This window comes from Vidua chalybeata, chromosome 3, assembly GCF_026979565.1.
Source record: "Vidua chalybeata isolate OUT-0048 chromosome 3, bVidCha1 merged haplotype, whole genome shotgun sequence".
NCBI classification, from domain to species: Eukaryota; Metazoa; Chordata; class Aves; order Passeriformes; family Viduidae; genus Vidua; species Vidua chalybeata.
The window spans coordinates 113235971-113258722 of record NC_071532.1 but is presented as its reverse complement, the minus strand read 5'-3'; the positions used below and the strand labels follow the sequence as shown (position 1 = coordinate 113258722).

General features: G+C 54.6%; 1 protein-coding gene across 10 annotated transcripts in view; it reads right to left on the bottom strand.

The window, feature by feature from the left end:
* Positions 1–22752, bottom strand: part of DTNB (dystrobrevin beta) — a 177978-nt gene that overhangs the window by 71244 nt on the left and 83982 nt on the right. For 8 of the 10 annotated variants that reach the window (XM_053937410.1, XM_053937413.1, XM_053937415.1 and 5 more), the window contains 4 exons: positions 20917–21004; positions 14535–14620; positions 9652–9765; positions 3548–3644 (listed from right to left, as the gene is read on the bottom strand). In XM_053937410.1, coding sequence (XP_053793385.1) covers positions 3548–3644; positions 9652–9765; positions 14535–14620; positions 20917–21004 — 385 coding nt within the window. Of the gene's footprint in view, positions 1–3547; positions 3645–9651; positions 9766–14534; positions 14621–20916; positions 21005–21541; positions 21555–22752 lie in introns of those variants that run through there. The other 2 variants (XR_008429778.1, XR_008429779.1) reach the window with 2 other exon arrangements.

The window sequence follows — 22752 nt, the reverse complement described above, 5'->3', positions numbered from 1 at the left end:
TCAGGAGAAGCTGCTGACACCTCCAGGATCTTTCCTCGCTCTCCTTTCCTTCGGAGAGGGATTTGAGGCCCCAAACTCTCAGGCAAGCAGAGCTGGGTGAGCTGAACCCAGCCCTAAATGGTGAAATGAAGGCAGCATTAAAAATGTAAAAAATACTGCATAGGAAAATGGGGGGAAAAAAAAAACATAAAAGCTTAACAGCTGATGTAAATTATACATGAACAGTCTTGAAGAGCTCCAAGTGATGAGAGAAGCTAAAACCTGGCGGGGAAAAATCATGTCTGGCAGGGCTAACCCCGCTGAAAACGAGAGAGCTGGAAATAAACACCGACATCAGGAAGAAAGCAGAGCCTGGGGGCAGCACGGGCGCGGCTGAGATCCCGAGCAGGGCGGGAGGGAGGGACAGAAGGACGGACCCCGTGTGTCCCCATCCCGTGCCCTGCAGCTGCAGGCAGGGCAGCTCTGCCACCCGTCCTGAGAAAAGGTGTCCAAAAAAACCGACCAGAAATGGGATTTTCAGCGCAGCAGGCCGGGGAACCTGCAGCTTAAAATGACAGCCTGAGCTCAGAGCTGCCCGGGGCAGGGAATTTGGGAATTTGGGAATTTGTGCTGGCCCCTGGCACGCCCGGGGCTGGGCTGTGGAGAGCCAGCCAGGGAAGGGAGGCAACTTAAGGGAGAGAAACTTATTGGGGAAAAACGAAATGGGACCTGGCAGGGGCTGAAGGGGCTCCAGGGAACATGGAGAGGGATTTTGGACAAGGGACAGGAGCCAGGGAATGGCTCCCAGTGCCAGAGGGCAGGGCTGGATGGGAGATTGGGAACTGGGAATTGTTCCCTGTGAGGGTGGGCAGGCCCTGGCACAGAGTGCCCAGAGCAGCTGTGGCTGCCCCTGGATCCCTGGCAGTGCCCAAGGCCAGGCTGGACACTGGGACACCCTGGGACAGTGGCAGTGTCCCTGGCGTGGCAGGGGTGGCACTGGGTGGGTTTGAGGTCCCTCTAACCCAAACCAGTCTGGGATTCCAAGATTCCTGTGATTTTAGAAGTCAGACATTTATGGGCTGAGCAGGAAAAACACAGAGCAGAAGCACCGGCTTCAGGAAAAGCAAAATTCCAAAACTTGGCCAGTGAGTGGCTTCAGGAAAAGCAGAATTCCCAGACTTGGCTAGTGAGTGGCCTCAGGAAAAAACAGAATTCCCAGATTTGGCCAGCGAGTTGTGCTCAGGTGCACAGGGAGGGGAAATAACCCGGGCCCTGCTGAGGGGGGTTTGATCTTCACCTCCTGTGTGGACATTCCTGGCCAGGATGGGGACAGGGGCTGGACTTCGTGCCCAGGATGGGGACAGGGGCCGGAATTCCTGCCCAGGATGAAGGGAAGGGCTGGAATTTCTGGCCAGGATGGAGGGAAAGGCTGGAATTCCTGGCCAGGATGGAGGGAAGGGCTGGAATTCCTGGCCAGGATGGGAGCAGGGACTGGAATTCCTGCTCAGGCTGGGAACAGCCCAGCTGAGGAGTGGTGGGGATCATTTCTGGGGATCCATGGTCCCTCCCGAGTGCAGAGCAGCTCCCACTGTTCCTGGGACCAGCCAGATGTGCCACTGTCACCCCTGTGTCACTGTCACCCCTGTGTCACTGTCACCCCTGTGTCACTGTCACCCCTGTGCCACTGTCACTGTCAACCCTGTGCCACTGTCACCCCTGTGCCACTGTCACTGTCACTGTCACCCCTGTGTCACTGTCACTGCCACCCCTGTGCCACTGCCACCCCTGTGCCACTGTCACTGCCACCCCTGTGCCACTGTCACTGTCACTGTCACCCCTGTGCCACTGTCACTGTCACCCCTGTGCCACTGTCACTGTCACTGTCACCCCTGTGCCACTGTCACTGTCACCCCTGTGCCACTGTCACCCCTGTGCCACTGTCACTGTCACCCCTGTGCCACTGTCACTGCCACCCCTGTGTCACTGTCACCCCTGTGCCACTGTCACTGCCACCCTTGTGCCACTGCCACCCTGCCAGGTCTCTCCCCCCTCTCCCCCAGCACCCCCAGGGCTCCCTGGCTCGCCCCAGCCCAAGGCCAGGCTTTGCCCAGGGTCTGTCCCAGGCTTTGCCCAGGCTGTGCCCAGGCTGTGCCCAGGCTCTGTCCCAGGCTCTGCCCCAGGCTGTGCCCAGGCTGTGCCCAGGCTGTGCCCCAGGCTGTGCCCAGGCTGTGCCCAGGCTGTGCCCCAGGCTGTGCCCAGGCTGTGCCCAGGCTGTGCCCAGGCTCTGCCCCAGGCTGTGCCCAGGCTGTGCCCAGGCTTTGCCCCATCCTCTGCCCAGGCTGTGCCCAGGCTGTGCCCAGGCTGTGCCCCAGGCTCTGTCCCAGCCTCCCCTGAGCTTTGGAGCCGAGCCCAGCCCGGCTGTGGCAGAGCTGCCCTGCAGTGCCCCGTGCCAGCCCAGCCTGGGGACTCCGGGACACAGCGGGGACCTCCCGAGGAGCCAAACAGCGACTCCTGGAGCTGGGCCAGCTCCTGGGCTCAGCCAGAGCCCAGGTGTGCCAGGGCAGCTCTGCCCACCTGTGCCAGGGCAGCTCTGCCCACGTGTGCCAGGCTGGGCAGGGATAGCACCAGGAGCCTCAGCCAGAGCCCAGGTGTGCCAGGGCAGCTCTGCCCAGGTGTGCCAGGCTGGGCAGGGATAGCCCCTGAGCTCAGCCAGAGCCCAGGTGTGCCAGGGCAGCTCTGCCCAGGTGTGCCAGGCTGGGCAGGGATAGCCCCTGAGCTCAGCCAGAGCCCAGGTGTGCCAGGCTGTGCAGGGAACAGCTCTGCCCCAGGTGTGCCAGGCTGTGCAGGGCAGCTCGGCCCCAGGTGTACCAGGGCTGAGCAGGGACAGCTCTGCCCCAGGTGTGCCAGGCTGGGCAGGGCAGCTCTGCCCCAGGTGTGCCAGGGCAGCTCTGCCCCAGGTGTGCCAGGCTGGGCAGGGCAGCTCTGCCCCAGGTGTGCCAGGGCAGCTCTGCCCCAGGTGTGCCAGGGCTGAGCAGGGACAGCTCTGCCCCAGGTGTGCCAGGCTGGGCAGGGACAGCTCTGCCCCAGGTGTGCCAGGGCAGCTCTGCCCAGGTGTGCCAGGCTGGGCAGGGCAGCTCTGCCCCAGGTGTGCCAGGCTGGGCAGGGCAGCTCTGCCCCAGGTGTGCCAGGCTGGGCAGGGCAGCTCTGCCCAGGTGTGCCAGGCTGGGCAGGACAGCTCTGCCCCAGGTGTGCCCGGCTGGGCAGGGCAGCTCCTTGCCCTGGCAGCCACCCCCTGCCCTGCTCCCCGTTTATTTCCCGGTGACAGGGGGAGTGCTGAGCCCCAGGTGCCAAACCAAGCTCCTTCAAAGCACTCCAGGTGTCGGGTTCTGGGTGTTTTACCCACACAAACCCGGGGAAGCACTGAGCCCCTGCACCCCCCTGGGATGGGAATGGCTCTTGGCAATCTCCTGCTGCTCCTCAGGAAGGGATTTGAGGGAGTGACAGCAAAGCAGGGGTCCCAGAGCACCCGGGGCAGGGAGGGAGGGATGTTCTGCGGGAGGTTCCTTACTTTGAGCAGCTTCATCAGCCCCTCCAGCTGCACCATCAGCTCTCTTCTGCTCTCCTGCAGGGCTGACATCCTCTGCTCCAGCTCATCCTTCCTCTGCCTGTGCCAGGGACACGGGAGAGAGAGGAGAAATGAACTCAGGGCGTCTCAGGGAATTGTGAAAGCGACCCTGGGTCCCATCACCGTCCTTCTCCCGGTCTGAACACCCGGAGGGAAGCTCAGCACCACGAACCTGCGGGGGACAATGCCCTGCTGCCCCCACAGCCCCGGCACAGGAAAGCCCTGCCCAGCACTTGGGGGGGAAAACAAAAAAAAATCCACTTTTTGTGTCTCTGAGCATCAGAGCCCGGCGTCCTGCGGAGCTCAGGCAGAGCAGGAGGAGCTCTGGGAGCAGGGAGAGGGAAATGCGAGGGGACGGAAGGCTGCGGGCGCGGGGGGAGGCTCCGGAGTGACCCAGCGGCCGGGACACGTCCCCTGCAGCAGCAGCAGAGCAGCAGCGACCTTCCCTTCCCTTCCCTTCCCTTCCCTTCCCTTCCCTTCCCTTCCCTTCCCTTCCCTTCCCTTCCCTTCCCTTCCCTTCCCTTCCCTTCCCTTCCCTTCCCTTCCCTTCCCTTCCCTTCCCTTCCCTTCCCTTCCCTTCCTTCCCTTCCCTTCCCTTCCCTTCCCTTCCCTTCCTTCCCTTCCCTTCCCTTCCCTTCCCTTCCCTTCCCTTCCCTTCCCTTCCCCTCCCTGCGCTGCACAAAGCTGCCTCAGCTGTTCCGGGAGCTGCGCCTGCCAGGCTGGGCTTTAAAAAAGGAAAGGAGTGAGTGAGGCAGGAGCAGCTGAAAGGGTGCCCCGCACGGCCCAGCCCTGCGGGGAGGAAAAATCCCTCAGGCTGCAAGGCTTGGCCATTCCTGCCTCTGCTGGACACCAGCACGTCCCAGCGCCACCTTAGAGCATCACCTCTGAACCCCTGAGTGCCCTGCGGGTGCCACTGGCACGCTGCCTAATCCAGCCTGGGCATTTCAGCAGGATTTGTTCCTTAAAGGACAGAAAACTCTGGGATACTAACAAATATTAACAAATAGGAACAAATGTGAACCACCCCACGTGCTGCCACTGGCACGCTGCCTAATCCAGCCTGGGCATTTCAGCAGGATTTGTTCCCTAAAGGACAGAAAACTCTGGGATATTAACAAATATTAACAAATATTAGCAAATGTGAACCACCCTGCGTGTGCCACTGGCACGCTGCCTAATCCAGCCTGGGCATTTCAGCAGGATTTGTTCCCTAAAGGACAGAAAACTCTGGGATATTAACAAATATTAACAAATATTAACAAATATTAACAAATAGGAACCACTCTGGGTGCTTCTCTGTGTTGAAGACTGTGGTTCTTAAACTGAGGATCTGGAGGGGCCTGCAAGGAAGCTGAAGTGGGAATTTTTACCAGGAACTGGATACAAGGAATGGCTCCCAGTGCCAGAGGGCAGGGCTGGATGGGAGATTGGGAATTGGGAATTGTTCCCTGGGAGGGTGGGCAGGCCCTGGCACAGGGTGCCCAGAGCAGCTGTGGCTGCCCCTGCATCCCTGGCAGTGCCCAAGGCCGGGTTGGACACTGGGACACCCTGGGACAGTGGCAGTGTCCCTGCCATGGCAGGGGTGGCACTGGCTGGGCTCTGGGACACCCTGGGACAGTGGCAGTGTCCCTGCCATGGCAGGGGTGGCACTGGCTGGGTTTGGGGTCCCAAAGCCTGTGAGGTCCCAGGTTCCCGTGGCGCTGGCAGGGGCCGGGCACAGCCGCAGTGCCAGGCAGGATGTGCCAGCACAGGGAGGGACTCCAAGGTGACACCTGCCAGCAGAGCGGGAGCTGACGCATCCCACGGGCTGCCTGCAGAGGGACACGATCTTCCATGGGCTGGGACACGATTTTCCATGGGGTGGGACACGATTTTCCATGGGCTGGGAAATGATTTTCCATGGGCTGGGACACGATCTTCCATGGGCTGGGACACGATTTTCCATGGGCTGGGACACGATTTTCCATGGGCTGGGAAATGATTTTCCATGGGCTGGGACACGATCTTCCATGGGCTGGGACACGATTTTCCATGGGCTGTCCTTGCCCTGAACTCTGGGCAGAGCTGAGATCAGCTGGTGCTTACAGACAGCCCCATCCCATCCCATCCGATCCCCATCCCCATTCCATCTCCATCCCATGCCATCCCATCCCACCCCATCCCATCCCATCCCATCCCATCCCATCCATCCCATCCCATCCCATCCCATCCCATCCCATCCCATCCCGGATTCCTGAAGGATGGAGGGTTTGGGGGGACAGGGCTGGTGCTTGGTGTGGCACCAGGGCAGTGAACCTCAGAATCCCTGAGGTGGGAAAGCACCTGCAGTGTCATAGAGACAGATTAGAATATTATAAAATTATATATATATATATATAAATAATTATATATATATAAAGTATATATATATATATAAAGTATATATATATAAATATCATATACGTTATAGAATAGAATAGAATAGAATATATAATTATTATATATAATATATACAAAAATATATTTAATATATTATATATAAGATTATAATATATATTCTATATATTATTCTATATATATAATATATAGAGTATAATTTATTATAATTATAATAAATTAGAATAGTGGCTTTTTGCAGACATTATATATATGTATAATATATATATCACATATATATAGAGAATATATAGAATATATTCTATATAGAATATTCTATATATATTCCATATATATATTCTATATATATAGAATATAATCTATTATAATTCTAATAGATTAGAATAGTGGCTTTTCGCAGACATTATATATATGTATAATATATATCACATATATATATACAGAATTTATAGAATATATTCTATATAGAATATTCTATATATATTCTATATATATATATTCTATCTATATAGAATATAATAGATTATAATTTTAAAAGATTAGAAGAGTGTTTTTTCGCAGCCATTACAGTAAATTTTTTATGCGTGCTGTTAAACTGCTGTTATATTTGTGGTGTTAAAGTGTTTGTTACAAAGGGCTCGTTTTCGTTTCTGTGGTGAATCACGCTTAGGGAAATGGCAAATCTAAATCCACCTGTGTTAAATCAGCCGTGGGGGTGAGAAAACACCCAAAAAACACCCGGGAAAACAACACCCCCTGCAAACATAGACACAGGGGAAAACAACACCCCCTGCAAACATCAACAGCTGGGAAAACAACACCCCCTGCAAACATCAACACCTGGGAAAACACAACCCCCTGCAAACATCAACACCCGGGAAAACAACACCCCCTGCAAACATCAACACACGGGAAAACAACACCCCCTGCAAACATCGACACAGGGGAAAACAACACCCCCTGCAAACATCGACACAGGGGAAAACAACACCCCCTGCAAACATCAACACACGGGAAAACAATACCCCCTGCAAACATCGACACACGGGAAAACAACACCCCCTGCAAACATCGACACAGGGGAAAACAACACCCCCTGCAAAATCGAAACCCGGGAAAACAACACCCCCTGCAAACATCGACACAGGGGAAAACAACACCCCCTGCAAACATCAACACCCGGGAAAACAACACCCCCTGCAAACATCAACAGCCGGGAAAACAACACCCCCTGCAAACATCAACAGCCGGGAAAACAACACCCCCTGCAAACATCAACACCCGGGAAAACAGCACCCCCTGCAAACATCAACACAGGGGAAAACAACACCCCTGCAAACATCAACAGCCGGAAAACAACACCCCCTGCAAACATCAACACAGGGGAAAACAACACCCCCTGCAAACATCAACACCCGGGAAAACAACACCCCCTGCAAACATCAACAGCCGGGAAAACAACACCCCCTGCAAACATCGACACAGGGGAAAACAACACCCCCTGCAAACATCAACACACGGGAAAACAACACCCCCTGCAAACATCAACACAGGGGAAAACAACACCCCTGCAAACATCAACACCCGGGAAAACAACACCCCCTGCAAACATCGACACAGGGGAAAACAACACCCCCTGCAAACATCAACACCCGGGAAAACAACACCCCCTGCAAACATCAACAGCCGGGAAAACAACACCCCCTGCAAACATCAACAGCCGGGAAAACAACACCCCCTGCAAACATCAACACCCGGGAAAACAGCACCCCCTGCAAACATCAACACAGGGGAAAACAACACCCCCTGCAAACATCAACAGCCGGGAAAACAACACCCCCTGCAAACATCGACACAGGGGAAAACAACACCCCTGCAAACATCAACACCCGGGAAAACAACACCCCCTGCAAACATCAACAGCCGGGAAAACAACACCCCCTGCAAACATCAACACCCGGGAAAACAACACCCCTGCAAACATCAACAGCCGGGAAAACAACACCCCCTGCAAACATCAACAGCCGGGAAAACAACACCCCCTGCAAACATCAACAGCCGGGAAAACAACACCCCTGCAAACATCGACACCCGGGAAAACAACACCCCCTGCAAACATCAACACCCGGGAAAACAACACCCCTGCAAACATCAACAGCCGGGAAAACAACACCCCTGCAAACATCGACACCCGGGAAAACAACACCCCCTGCAAACATCAACACACGGGAAAACAACACCCCCTGCAAACATCAACACAGGGGAAAACAACACCCCCTGCAAACATCAACACAGGGGAAAACAACACCCCCTGCAAACATCAACAGCCGGGAAAACAACACCCCCTGCAAACATCAACAGCCGGGAAAACAACACCCCCTGCAAACATCAACACACGGGAAAACAACACCCCTGCAAACATCGACACAGGGGAAAACAACACCCCCTGCAAACATCAACACCCAGGAAAACAACACCCCCTGCAAACATCAACAGCCGGGAAAACAACACCCCCTGCAAACATCGACACACGGGAAAATAACACCCCCTGCAAACATCAACACCTGGGAAAACAACACCCCTGCAAACATCAACACACGGGAAAACAACACCCCCCGCAAACATCAACAGCCGGGAAAACAACACCCCCTGCAAACATCAACAGCCGGGAAAACAACACCCCCTGCAAACATCAACAGCCGGGAAAACAACACCCCCTGCAAACATCAACAGCCGGGAAAACAACACCCCCTGCAAACATCGACAGCCGGGAAAACAACACCCCCTGCAAACATCAACACACGGGAAAACAACACCCCCTGCAAACATCAACACCTGGGAAAACAGCACCCCCTGCAAACATGGACACCCGGGAAAACAACACCCCCTGCAAACAGCAACAGCCGCTGCCTCGGGAGTGGGGGCCAGGGCCAGAACTGACAGGAATGATTAAAAAAACCCCAAAAACCGCAGCTAGGGAATCCACACACCCCAAAGAAACAGAGAACCCCAAGGAGCTCCTTCAAGGTGCAAACGGCCTCTCGGGAAGGAGCTGCACACAGGAGCCCCGGGGAACGGGAGAGCATTCGGGGATTCTGCCTGGAGATCCCGGGAATCTGTGCTCCTGGCTCCCGCTGGCCCGGCCCCGCAGCCTGGTAGCCCAGCCCCGCAGCCTGGTAGCCCAGCCCTACAGCCTGGTGGTCCAGCCCTACAGCCTGGTAGCCCACCCCAGCAGCCCGGTAGCCCACCCCAGCAGCCCGGTAGCCCAGCCCTGCAGCCTGGTAGCCCAGCCCTGCAGCCTGCTGGCCCAGCCCTGCAGCCTGGTAGCCCAGCCCGGCAGCCCAGCCCAGTAACCCAGCCCAGCAGTCCGGTAGCCCAGGCTGGCAGCCCGGTAGCCCAGCCCGGTAGCCCGGTATCCCAGCCCGGTAGCCCAGCCCGGTAGCCCAGGTCAGTAGCCCAGGCTGATAGCCCGGTAGCCCAGCCCGGTAGCCCACCCCGGTAGCCCGGTAGCCCAGCCCGGTAGCCCACCCCGGTAGCCCGGTAGCCCAGCCCGGTAGCCCAGGCCGGTAGCCCAGCCCGGTAGCCCAGGCCGGTAGCCCAGGCCGGTAGCCCAGGCCAGTAGCCCATCCCGGTAGCCCGGTAGCCCAGGCCAGCAGGCAGGTTGCCATTACCGGAGCAGGCGGAGCTCGGCCAGCAGGGTCGGGTTCTGCTGCGCCTTCTCGGGCGTGGGCTGCGAGGCTTGCTCGTGCTCCAGGCGCAGCCGCTGGATCTCCTGCAGGATCTCCCTGGCAGGGCAGCGTTGGAGAGAGACGGGATCAGAGAACCACACGGGATCACACGGGATCAGAGAACCACACGGGATCACACGGGATCAGAGAACCACACGGGATCAGAGAACCACACGGGATCACGGGATCAGAGAACCACACGGGATCAGAGAACCACACGGGATCACACGGGATCAGAGAACCACACGGGATCACACGGGATCAGAGAGCCACACGGGATCAGAGAACCACACGGGATCACGGGATCACACAGGATCAGAGAGCCACACGGGATCAGAGAACCACACAGGATCACGGGATCACACGGGATCAGAGAGCCACACGGGATCAGAGAACCACACGGGATCACACGGGATCAGAGAACCACACGGGATCACACGGAATTAGAGAACCACACGGGATCAGAGAACCACACGGGATCACACGGGATCAGAGAACCACACGGGATCAGAGAACCACACGGGATCACGGGATCACACGGGATCACAGGATCATGCGGGATCAGAGAACCACATGGGATCACGGGATCACACAGGATCAGAGAAACACACGGGATCACAGGATCAGAGAACCACATAGGATCACAGGATCACACGGGATCAGAGAATCACACAGGATCAGAGAATCACATGGGATCAGAGAAGCACACGGGATCACAGGATCACAGAATCAATCACACAATCACAGGATCACACAATCACACAGGATCACAGAATCCCAGGATCACACAGGATCACAGAATCACAGAATCACACAGGATCACAGAATCACAGAATCACACAGGATCACACAATCACAGAATCACACAGGATCACACAATCACAGAATCACAGAATCAATCACACAATCACAGGATCACACAGAATCACAGACTCACAGGATCACAGAATAATGAGGTTGGCAGAGACCTCCAAGATCATCAAGCCCAACCCGTGCCCTGACACCTCAACCAGACTACAGCACCAAGTGCCACGTCCAGCCTTTTTCTGAACACATCCAGAGATGGTGACTCCACCACCTCCCTGGGAAGACAATTCCAGTGCTTTATTATTCTTTCAGTGAAATTTTTTTTTCCTAATATCCAACCTGTACCTTCCCTGACACAGCTTGAGGCTGTGTCCTCTTGTTCTGTCAGTGCTGCCTGGTGGAAGAGACCGACCCCACCTGTCTGCACCTCCCTTCAGGGAGTTGTGGAGAGCAACGAGGTCACCTCTGGGCCTCCTCTTCTCCAGGCTAAACAACCCCAGCTCCTTCAAACGTTCCTCACAGGGTTTGTGTTCCCAGCCCCTCTCCAGCCTCGGGTTTGTGTTCCCAGCCCCTCTCCAGCCTCGGGTTTGAGTTCCCAGCCCCTCTCCAGCCTCGGGTTTGTGTTCCCAGCCCCTCTCCAGCCTCGGGTTTGTGTTCCCAGCCCCTCTCCAGCCTCGGGTTTGTGTTCCCAGCCCCTCTCCAGCCTCGCTGCCTCCTCTGGACGCGCTCCGTGCGTTGTGTTTTAGGGCTCACAGGCAGGTGTTGCATTGGAAATAAGCGAGCACTCTTTTAACCAGAGGGACGTGTGCTTACAGTGGTTGCATAGAACGAGTGCCAGTGTGCTTTTGCTTGGTGTGACTGGTCAAAAAACTTTAAAATAAATCTGTTTTATCTGTTCGAGCCAGGTCTTGTAAGCTCTCACAGACAAGCATCACACCCTTGATAGCTCAGCTACCTCAGGTGGCGTAAAAGTAGCAGGATGGCTGCTGTGACAGTGTTGGAAACAAAGAAGTTTTGATAAAAGGCAAAATAAAAAAGCTCTTTACAGAGAAAAACCGAGCCAGGGCAAGAGGTTCTTGCTCCTGCTAAACACCTCACAAAAGTGATTTACTTCTCTTGTTCTCTTATTGTGATTTACTTATTTTGTTCTTGTTGCTTAGGCGGGACTTTTTGGCTCTTGTCTAATTGGCTGTCCTTAAGTTTGAGGTGAAGTCCCCAAGGTCCTATGAGGTGTGTTTTGACCAAATTGAGGAGAGAAACTTGTGGGCTTTTGTCCTTTTTAAGGAGACAAAGGGTAACTTGTTTACTCCATCAGCAAGGGGAGCATTCCTACATAAAGTGTAGCACTGAGCTCCGTGTCTGCTGCCGGGGCTGTGAGCTGCTGGCATCTCCCCATTGCCATAACCATGGAGTGGGAGCGATGGTGAGGAAATAAAACAGCTGGAGAGGCTCCCTCAGCAGCCCTGCCCGGCTGGGGACGTGTGCCAACCCCCGGCTGGCACTGGTCACCTTGCCCTGTGCTCCTTGTCCCTGCTGTCCCTCACTGAACTTGCACGTTTCCACGGGAGAGGGCAGGTGGGCTCACACCGGTGCCCGCTCTGCTCCCGAACGCTCCTGCAGCCCTGGAGCTGCTCCTGGCAGTGCCAGCCCCACAGCAGGGCTCTGCTCCGTGGGGAGCCCTGGCACTGCCCCAGGCAGGACAGGCATGTGGGCACTGCCCCAGGCAGGACAGGGATGTGGGCACTGCCAAGAACAGGACAGGGATGTGGGAACAGCCTCAGTCAGGACACGGACGTGGGCACAGCCCCAGGACAGGGATGTGGGCACTGCCAAGGACAGGACAGGGAATGGGCACAGCCCCAGGACAGGGATGTGGGCACTGCCAAGGACAGGACAGGGATGTGGGCACAGCTCCAGGACAGGGATGTGGGCACAGCCCCAGGACAGGGATGTGGGCACAGCTCCAGGACAGGGATATGGGCACTGCCAAGGACAGGACAGGGACATGGGCACAGCCCCAGGACAGGGATGTGGGCACTGCCAAGGACAGGGATGTGGGCACTGCCCCAGGACAGGACAGGCATGTGGGCACAGCCCCAGGACAGGGATGTGGGCACAGCCCCAGGACAGGGATGTGGGCACAGCCCCAGGACAGGGATATGGGCACTGCCAAGGACAGGACAGGGACATGGGCACAGCCCCAGGCAGGACAGGGATGAGGGCACTGCCCCAGGACAGGGACATGGGCACAGCCCCAGGACAGGACAGGACAGGACAGGGGCCTGGGCAGTGCCCTGCAGGACCCGGGAGGTTCCTCACTTCCCAGGGCTGCAGTCACTCCCTGCAGTGCCTCTGCAGCCCCTGGCACAGAGCAGGCTCAGGGGTGCTCCAGGGGTTGCAGTTCCAGCCCTGGGGGCTGCAGGAGCAGCTCATGGGCACAGAACCAAAGCCTCCTGGGGGAAAGGGGCCGGGCAGCAGCAGGGGCAGTGCCAGGGGATGCCCTGCAGCAGGGCTGCAGCCCTTCCAGGAGGAGAGAGGCACCTGCAGCTCTCCTCGCTGGCAGAGCTGCTGAGCTGCTCTGCTGGCCAGGGCTCCCAGCAGCTCTGGGTGAGATCTCCCCTATCCAGGATCTGCAGGAACCATTCCAAACTCCTGCAAGGGCTCCTGCTATGGCACTGAGGCTGCAGCAGTGCCAGGGCTGAGCTGTTCCTGCTCTCCAGGAACTGCTCCCAAGGTGCCCCAGAGCAGCTTTTCCCACTGCTGAGGGTGCCTGGGGACGGGGATGGGCACGGGGACACCAGGAGCACCAGGAGAGCCTGGAGGGCTCCACAGGGGACCCTCTGGAACAACAAAAATCCTCTGGTTGGCTTTGGAAGGGACCTCAGAGCCCATCCAGTGCCCCCTGACACCTGCCACTGTCCCAGGTGCTCCCAGCCCCAGTGTCCAACCCGGCCTTGGGCACTGCCAGGGATCCAGGGCAGCCACAGCTGCTCTGGGCACCCTGTGCCAGGGCCTGCCCACCCTCACAGGGAACAATTCCCAATTCCCAATCTCCCATCCAGCCCTGCCCTCTGGCACTGGGAGCCATTCCCTGGCTCCTGTCCCTCCATTCCTTGTCCCCAGTCCCTCTGCAGCTCTCCTGGAGCCCCTTCAGGCCCTGCAAGGGGCTCTGAGCTCTGCCTGGATCCTTCTCCTCTCCAGGTGAGCAGCCCCAGCTCTCCCAGCCTGGCTCCAGCCCTGGAGCAGCTCCGTGGTCTCCTCTGGGCTCTCTCCAGCAGCTCCAGGTCCTTGTGCTGTTGGAATTCCCAGGGCTGGGGCAGCTCTGCAGGTGGGTTCTCACCTGGGCACAGGGGCACAATCCCCCCTCCCCTGCTGGGGGATCAGCCCAGGACTGGGGATTTGGCAGTTTTGGGGATTTGGGGGTTTCGGGGATTTGGGGGTTTTGGAGGTTTCAGGGATTTGGGGCTTTTGGGGATTTGGGTGTTCCAGGGATTTGGGGGTTTCAGGGTTTTGGGCATTTCAGGGATTTGGGGGTTTTGGGGGTTTTGAGGATTTGGGGGTTTCAGGGTTTTGGGTGTTTCAGAGATTTGGAGGTTTCGGGGATTTCAGGGTTTTAGGGGTTTTGGGGATTTGGGGGTTTTGGGGATTTCAGGGTTTTAGGGATTTTGGGGTTTTGGGGATTTGGAGGTTTCAGGGATTTCAGGGTTTTAGGGCTTTCGGGGATTTGGGGGTTTCAGGGTTCTGGGTATTTCAGGGATTTGGGGGTTTCGGGGATTTGGGGGTTTTGGGGATTTGGGGCTTTCGGGGATCTCTGGGATCACATCCCAGCTCTGAGCTTTGCCGGATGCGCTCAGCGCTGGGGAAGATGATTTTAAGAAGACGAGAGAAGATCCAGCCCTCCCTGGGGAGCAGGGGCAGGGCAGCCCCTCCCCACGGCTAATTAACGAATGGTAATGAGTAACTAATCAGTCAACGAGGCAACTGCACCCCGGGAGATGCAATTCGGTCAGGTCTCGTACCTGTTCTTGTTCTCCAGCTCTGCTATCAGCTGCCTCTGCTGCTTGTTGGCATCGAAGCTGAAAGCCAGGTCTGCAGGCGGGCGGGGCTGGGGAGAGAGGAGGCGCAGGAATCACAGAGAGAACAGGAAAAGCCAGAAATGACAGAAAATACAAGCGCGGGAAGCACAGGGGTCACAGGAAACGCTGAAAACCGCAGAAAATTGCAGAAAATGGCAGAAAATGCAATCACAGGAATCACGCAAATCACAGAAATCACAGAAAACACAATCACAGAAATCACAGAAATCACAGAATCACAGAAATCACAGAATCACACCAATCACAGGAATCACACAAATCACAGGAATCACAGAAAACACAATCACAGAAATCACAGAAATCACAGAATCACACCAATCACAGAAATCACACAAAACACACCAATCACAGAAATCACACAAATCACAGAATCACACAAAACACACAATCTCACCAATCACAGAAATCACGGAAATAACAGAAATCACAGAAAACACAATCACAGAAATCACAGAAATCACAGAATCACACCAATCACAGAAATCACAGAAAACACAATCACAGAAATCACAGAAATCACAGAATCACACCAATCACAGAAATCACAGAAAACACAATCACAGAAATCACAGAAATCACAGAATCACACCAATCACAGAAATCACAGAAAACACAATCACAGAAATCACAGAAATCACAGAATCACACCAATCACAGGAATCACACAAATCACAGAATCACACAAAACACACAATCTCACCAATCACAGAAATCACAGAAATCACAGAAAACACAATCACAGAAAACTCAGGAAATACAAGCACAGGAATCACACGGAAATCACAGAAATCACAGAAAACACACAATCTCACCAATCACAGAAATCACGCAAATCACAGAAAACACAGAAAACACAATCACAGAAATCACAGAAATCACAGAAATCACAGAATCACACAAAACACACAATCTCACCAATCACAGAATCACACAAAACACACAATCTCACCAATCACAGAAATCACGCAAATCACAGAAAACACAGAAATTACAATCGCAGAAAACTCAGGAAATACAAGCACAGGAATCACACGGAAATCACAGAAAACACAATCACAGAAATCACACAGAAATCAGACAAATCACAGAAAACACAATCGCAGAAAACACAGAAATTACAGAAAATACAGAAAACACAGGAAATACAAGCACAGGAACCACACAGAAATCACAGAATCATACCAATCACAGAAATCACACAAAACACACAATCTCACCAATCACAGAAATCACAGAATCACACCAATCACAGAAATCACAAAAATCACAGAAAATACAGAAATTACACAGAAAGAACAGAAAACACAGAAATTACAGAAAATACGATCACGGAAATCACAGAAATCACACAGAAATTACACAGAAAACACAGAAAATACGATCACAGAAATCACAGAATCACAGAAATCACAGAAATCACACAATCACAGAAACAACACCAATCACAGAAATCACAGAAAATACAAAACCACAGCAATCACAGAAAACACAGAAAATACACAACCACAGAAATCACAGAAAAGAAAACACACAATCACACAATCACAGAAATCACAGAAAACACACAATCACACCATCACGGAAAACACAGAAATTACAGAAATCACAGAAAGCACAGAAATTACAGAAATCACACAAATCACAGAAAACACAAATCACACAATCACAGAAATCACACAAACCATAGAAAACACAGAAAACACAAAAAACCACATAAATCCCACAAATTGCTCAATGACACCAATGACACAATGGCACCAGTCCCACCAGTCCCACCAATCCCACAGTCCCACCAATCCCACCAGCCCCACAGTCCCACCAATCCCACCAGCCCCACAGTGCCACCAGTCCCACCAATCCCACCAGTCCCACCAATCCCACCAGTCCCAGCAGTCCCAGCAGTCCCACCAGTCCCAGCAGTCCCACCAGTCCCACCAGTCCCACCATTCCCACCAGTCCCACCAATCCCACCAGTCCCACCAGTCCCACCAGTCCCACCAGTCCCACCAATCCCACCAGTCCCACCAATCCCACCAGTCCCACCAGCCCCACCAGTCCCAGCAGTCCCACCAATCCCACCAATCCCACCAGTCCCACCAGTCTCACCAATCCCACCAGTCCCAGCAATCCCACAGTCCCACAGTCCCAGCAGTCCCAGCAGTCCCACCAGTCCCACCAATCCCACCAGCCCCACAGTCCCACCAGTCCCACCAATCCCACCAGTCCCACCAATCCCACCAGCCCCACAGTCCCACCAGTCCCACCAATCCCACCAGCCCCACAGTCCCACCAGTCCCACCAGTCCCACCAATCCCACCAATCCCACCAGCCCCACCAGTCCCACCAATCCCACCAGTCCCACAGTCCCAGCAGTCCCTCCCTGCAGGCAGGGCTGGCTGCCAGCTCCACAGCTCCCAGCCTGGGCTCCCAGCCCTGGCACAGCCCAGGGTGCTCTGCTGTCACCGTGCCAGGGCTGAGCTCTCTGCCCACCCTCCAGGGCACCAATTCCATTTGGCTGTGCTTTTTGTGGTTGTTGAAGCCCTTTGGAGCACAAAGCCCAGCCCCAGAGCCCCCAGCAGCCGTGGCTCCTCCTGGGCACAGAGCCACCCAGGAATTCTGCTGAAACGCTGAGGGACAGCTCAGCCTTCATCTCATCCCACCCTGCCATGGCAGGGACACTGCCACTGTCCCAGGGTGTCCCAGGGTCCAGCCTGGCCTTGGGCACTGCCAGGGATCCAGGGGCAGCCACAGCTGCTCTGGGAATTCCATCCCAGCCCTTCCCCACCCTCACAGGGAACAATTCCCAATTCCCAATCTCCCATCCAGCCCTGCCCTCTGGCACTGGGAGCCATCTCCTGACTCCTGTCCCTCCATCTCCTGTCCCAAATCCCTCTGCAGCTCTCCTGGAGCCCCTTCAGGGCCTGCAAGTGGCTCCAGGATCTCCCCAGAGCTCCGTTTTCCCCCTTTAATCCCCCGGATCTGCTCCCCACAGGATTTCTCCGCTGAGAATCAGAAGCCCAGCCCGGAGCCATCCCAGCCAGCAGCACCTTGGGGTCACGGCATCCAACTGCTTTGGGTCGGGAGAGACCCCAGAGCCCACCCAGTGCCACCCCAGCCGCGGCAGGGACACTGCCACTGTCCCAGCTGCTCCCAGCCCTGGTGCCCAGCCTGCCAGGGATCCAGGGCATCCACAGCTGCTCTGTGGGAAGCGCAGCCACCACCCCTGAGTGCCCAGAAAACATCGCCCCAGAGTCTCCCCGAGGCTGAATGAGCCGTGAAGAAAATGTCCTGGCTGTGGATTCTGCACCAACACCTGAAGCTGCCAGGATGTTCAGTTCCAAATACCCCTGGCAGTGCCCACCCTGGCAGTGCCCAGGCCAGGCTGGATGGGGCTGGGAGCAGCCAGGGACAGGGGCAGGTGTCCCTGCCATGGCAGGGTGGCACTGGCTGAGGTGTGAGGTGTCCCTGAAATGTGCAAACGCCCTTGTGGCTATCAGCCTGGCTGCACAGAACCCCCCGGGGCTCCCCTTCCCTTCCTCCAGCCGCCCCTGGCACTGCCCGGGCACCCGCGGTTAGGAAAAGAGAGCAGGAATTTCCCTCAGCCCCTGAGCAGCCTCAGCAAACTCCAGGAATTTCCCTCAGCCCCTGAGCAGCCTCAGCAAACTCCAGGAATTTCCCTCGATCCTTGAGCAGCCTCAGCAAACTCCAGGAATTTCCCTCGATCCTTGAGCAGCCTCAGCAAACTCCAGGAATTTCCCTCAGCCCTTGAGCAGCCTCAGCAAACTAGAGGAATTTCCCTCGATCCTTGAGCAGCCTCAGCAAACTCCAGGAATTTCCCTCAGCCCTTGAGCAGCCTCAGCAAACTAGAGGAATTTCCCTCGATCCCTGAGCAGCCTCAGCAAACTCCAGGAATTTCCCTCGATCCCTGAGCAGCCTCAGCAAACTCCAGGAATTTCTCCCGATCCTTGAGCAGCCTCAGCAAACTCCAACGTCTCCACCTCCAGCCCTGCCATGGGCACCCAAGGGCTGAGGTGTGTTTTGGTTTAGGGTAAATTTGGGAGAGAATTTTTAAAGGTTTTTTTTTTTTTTAGGAAGTAGGTTTAATTGTTTTTTGGGTTTTTTTTTTAACTGGTTTGGGAATTTTTTTTTTGGAGAAAAGTGGAAAAAACTGTTTATTAAATAAGAAAACTTAAAGAATATTAAATAATAAAGCTTTTTGTTGTTTTAAAAGAGAGATAAACTTAGAAAAAAAAAATTTTTGCTGTTGCTGTAGTTTGGTTTATTTAGTTTCTTATTGGTTTTTTTTTGGTGTTGGAAATGTTGTGGTGTAGGTTTGGTTTGTTGGGCTGTAGGTGTGAGTTGGTGGTGGTTTTTTCTAGAATATTTCAACGTCCCTGGTGAGTGCAGTGTGACAAATGGATATGATACGGCTCTATGCAGATATTTACCATATGCATTATGCTGAAAGTTATGCTGCATTGACATTTCAATAATATAGTAAATGTAGTTTGGTAATCAAAATTAAGCATTAGTAGTTAAAATAGAAACTATGTGTGTGAGACTTTTTTTTAGGAAAGGAGAAGATAATCAAGGAATTCTTCACACAAGGATAACAATTACAGAAACCCCGAAATTTTCCAGAGAAGAGGAATTTATGCCTTTCCTTATCAACAGAAACGAACTTCTTCAAGCCTGACTTAGACCCGGAGGCGCCTGGAGATTAACAGAAACTTTTTAACAAGTACCAGATTAATTTCTTGTTTTAAATAAAACATATGCATATTCATGAGGTGTTTTGCATATGCAAACAGGCTATTAAGGTGATTCCTTTGTTCACAAGGCATGCTTGTCGTGGCTTGAGTGCCCGAGAGCATCCGGAATTCTTTGCTTTTTATTGCCTTGTAATTGTCCTAACTCTAAATTTTTATGTCACTAATTGTGTTACTATTTTTATAACCATTTTATTGTTATTATTAAACTTTAAAACTTTTAAAAACCAAGTGATTGGCGTTTTTCCCAGCACTGACTGTGGGAGGGTCCCAGGGCGGGCAGGGGGAGCGGGGGCTGGCAGTTTAAAATGTCCCAGCACAGCAGTTTGTCTGCAGGGTTTCACAGAGACCTGCCCAGATCCCTCTGCCCAGGCTGGGATCCTGGCCCCGAGGGAAATTCAGGGTGAAAAATGCACTTTTGGGGATTGGCTTTTGGCAGATGTTACAGTGGACGTTACACGTGTGGTGTCAGAAAGTTGTGCTGCGTTAATTCTCTTGAGCGGTGTGGTAAATACAGGTTTAGGTTACAACACGATGTTAAAATAGAAACTCTGCTATGCTCAAGAAAAGGATGAGATAATCAAGAAACTCTTTGCACAGAGATAACAGCGACGGGACACTTAAAGAGTTACAGCCTCCTTATCAGCAAAGACAAACATCCTCCCACCTTCTCTCTGCTTTTATGGAACCACCAGGATTAAGGGGAAGAAGTTGACAAAAACCAGAAAAATTCTGAATTTGCAAGGGATTTCTGCGCCATGTATGAGATGTATGAATATGCAACAGGCTGTTGCTTTTAAGGGTTGTTCCTTTGTTCACAAGGTGTGTTTTTGGCAGCTCAGAGCCCAAAAACATCCAGATGTCTGTAATTCTTTGCTTTTTATTGTCTTGTAATTGTCCTAATCCTCATTGTCCACATTTTTATTACTCTAATTCTATTACTATTTCTTAATAACTATTTCATTACCAATAAACTTTTTAGATTTTAAAAAACCAAGCGAGTGGTGTTTTTCACATTCAGGAACGTGGGACATGCCCCTGCAAACTCTGCTCTCCTTCCCCGTGGGTGCACCAGCCAAGACAGGGATCCCACCCTGCAGCTAGGCTGCAAATATTCCCTGGAACGTCCCTGAACTCTGACTGTGCTCCTGCAGCTGCTTTCTGCCAGAGCAGCGCTGATTTTTACCAGCTGGAAACGCGTTTGTGTTTCCTTTATCCCCCCCCCTACGAGAAGCTGCAAACACAAACCCACCTCGCCCCCTCTCAGGCTGCTTCCCCGGGGTAAATCCACCCCCAGCACCCGGCCAGGGTTTGTTTTCCTCAGGCAGCAGCAGCAAAGGAAAAGTTTCTCTCTCTGCAGCCCGAGCAGCACCGACCTCCTCGTTCCCCCGCTCCCCGACCTCAGTCCCAGCTGCACGCGCACAGAAACTGGAGATTTCGGGCAGGTTTGGGAGCCCAGCCCCCCCGAGGTGCCCCCCAGCCCCCCGAGGTGCCCCCCAGCCCCCCGGTGCCCGTGGCAGGACGGGGTCACTCACAGCATTGCCAGCCTCGGCGGCCAGGCGCGCGGCGTAGCGGGCGATGAGCCGGTGCTCCTCGTCCAGCCGGCCAGGGCTGTCCAGGGCACTGCAAAACAACCCAGAGTGAGCCCAGAGCACTGCAAAACAACCCAGAGTGAGCCCAGGGCACTGCAAAACAACCCAGAGTGAGCCCAGGGCACTGCAAAACCTGACCAGAGCCAGCCCAGGGCACTGCAAAACAACCCAGAGTGAGCCCAGGGCACTGCAAAACAACCGAGAGTGAGCCCAGGGCACTGAAAAACAACCCAGAGTGAGCCCAGGGCACTGCAAAACAACCGAGAGTGAGCCCAGGGCACTGCAAAACAACCGAGAGTGAGCCCAGAGCACTGCAAAACAACCCAGAGTGAGCCCAGGGCACTGAAAAACAACCCAGAGTGAGCCCAGGGCACTGCAAAACCTGACCAGAGCCAGCCCAGGGCACTGAAAAACAACCCAGAGTGAGCCCAGGGCTGTCCAGGGCACTGCAAAACAACCCAGAGTGAGCCCAGAGCACAGCAAAACCACCCAGAGTGAGCCCAGGGCACTGCAAAACCTGACCAGAGTGAGCCCAGGGCACAGCAAAACCACACAGAGTGAGCACAGAGCTGTCCAGGGCACTGCAAAACCTGATCAGAGCCAGCCCAGGGCACTGCAAAACAACCCAGAGTGAGCCCAGGGCACTGCAAAACCTGATCAGAGCCAGCCCAGGGCACTGCAAAACAACCCAGAGTGAGCCCAGGACACTGCAAAACAACCCAGAGTGAGCCCAGGGCATTGAAAAACCACCCAGAGTGAGCCCAGGGCATTGAAAAACCACCCAGAGTGAGCCCAGGGCATTGAAAAACCACCCAGAGTGAGCCCAGGGCATTGAAAAACCACCCAGAGTGAGCCAGGGCACAGCAAAACCACCCAGAGTGAGGCCAGGGTACTGCAAAACCTGATCAGAGCCAGCCCAGGGCACTGCAAAACAACCCAGAGTGAGCCCAGGGCACTGAAAACCCACACAGAGTGAGGCCAGGGCTGCCAGGACACCCCAAAACCAAGGCAGAGCCAGCCCAGGGCCAGGGGGGTGTGCAGGGCAGAGGGACAGTGAGGGCAGAGGGAAGAACCCCTGGAAATCATCCTCACAATTCCCTTCCAGAGCAGGGACCTCTCCCCAGAGCCCCTTCCCAGCAGCTTTTCCTCAGCACTCACAGGCTCCGGCGGGGGGGCAGGAGAACATTTGCTTGAGGCCCAGGTTTAATTTGTGTCGGAGGCACTTGTGAGTGAACCCCGCTGGTTACCCCAGGTCAGCAGGGGAAGGATGGAGCAGGAAACGGGAATTTGTCTGGGAATTCAGGATGATTTCCACGGGGGAGGACCCTGCTGGCCTGGGCAGAACCCTCTGCCACTCAACAACATGGATTTAATGCCAGTGGCACTTTGTAAGTCAGCCTGGCTTACTCCTGGCTTACTCCTGGCTTACACCCGGCTCACCACACCAGGACAGGGTGGTCATTTCACCCCTCAGCTCCAGGGGTGACACAGCCCCAGCTGCCCCATGTGGCCAGGCTGGACGGGGCTGGGAGCACCCTGGGACAGTGGGAAATGTCCCTGCCACGGCACGGGACGAGCTGCTCCCAGTTCCAGGATTCCAGGCTGAAGTGGTGCCAAAAACCCAGCTGCAGTAATCACCAGATGCAGGGACAGAGCCCTGAGGTGACACAGAGGGACAGGGAGGGTGGAGACAGCAGAAGCAGAGGTGCCAGCAGAGGTGCCAGGGCGGGCAGGGAAAGGCAGCACCTGGATCTGCTCAGGTCTGACAGGACAGGAGCC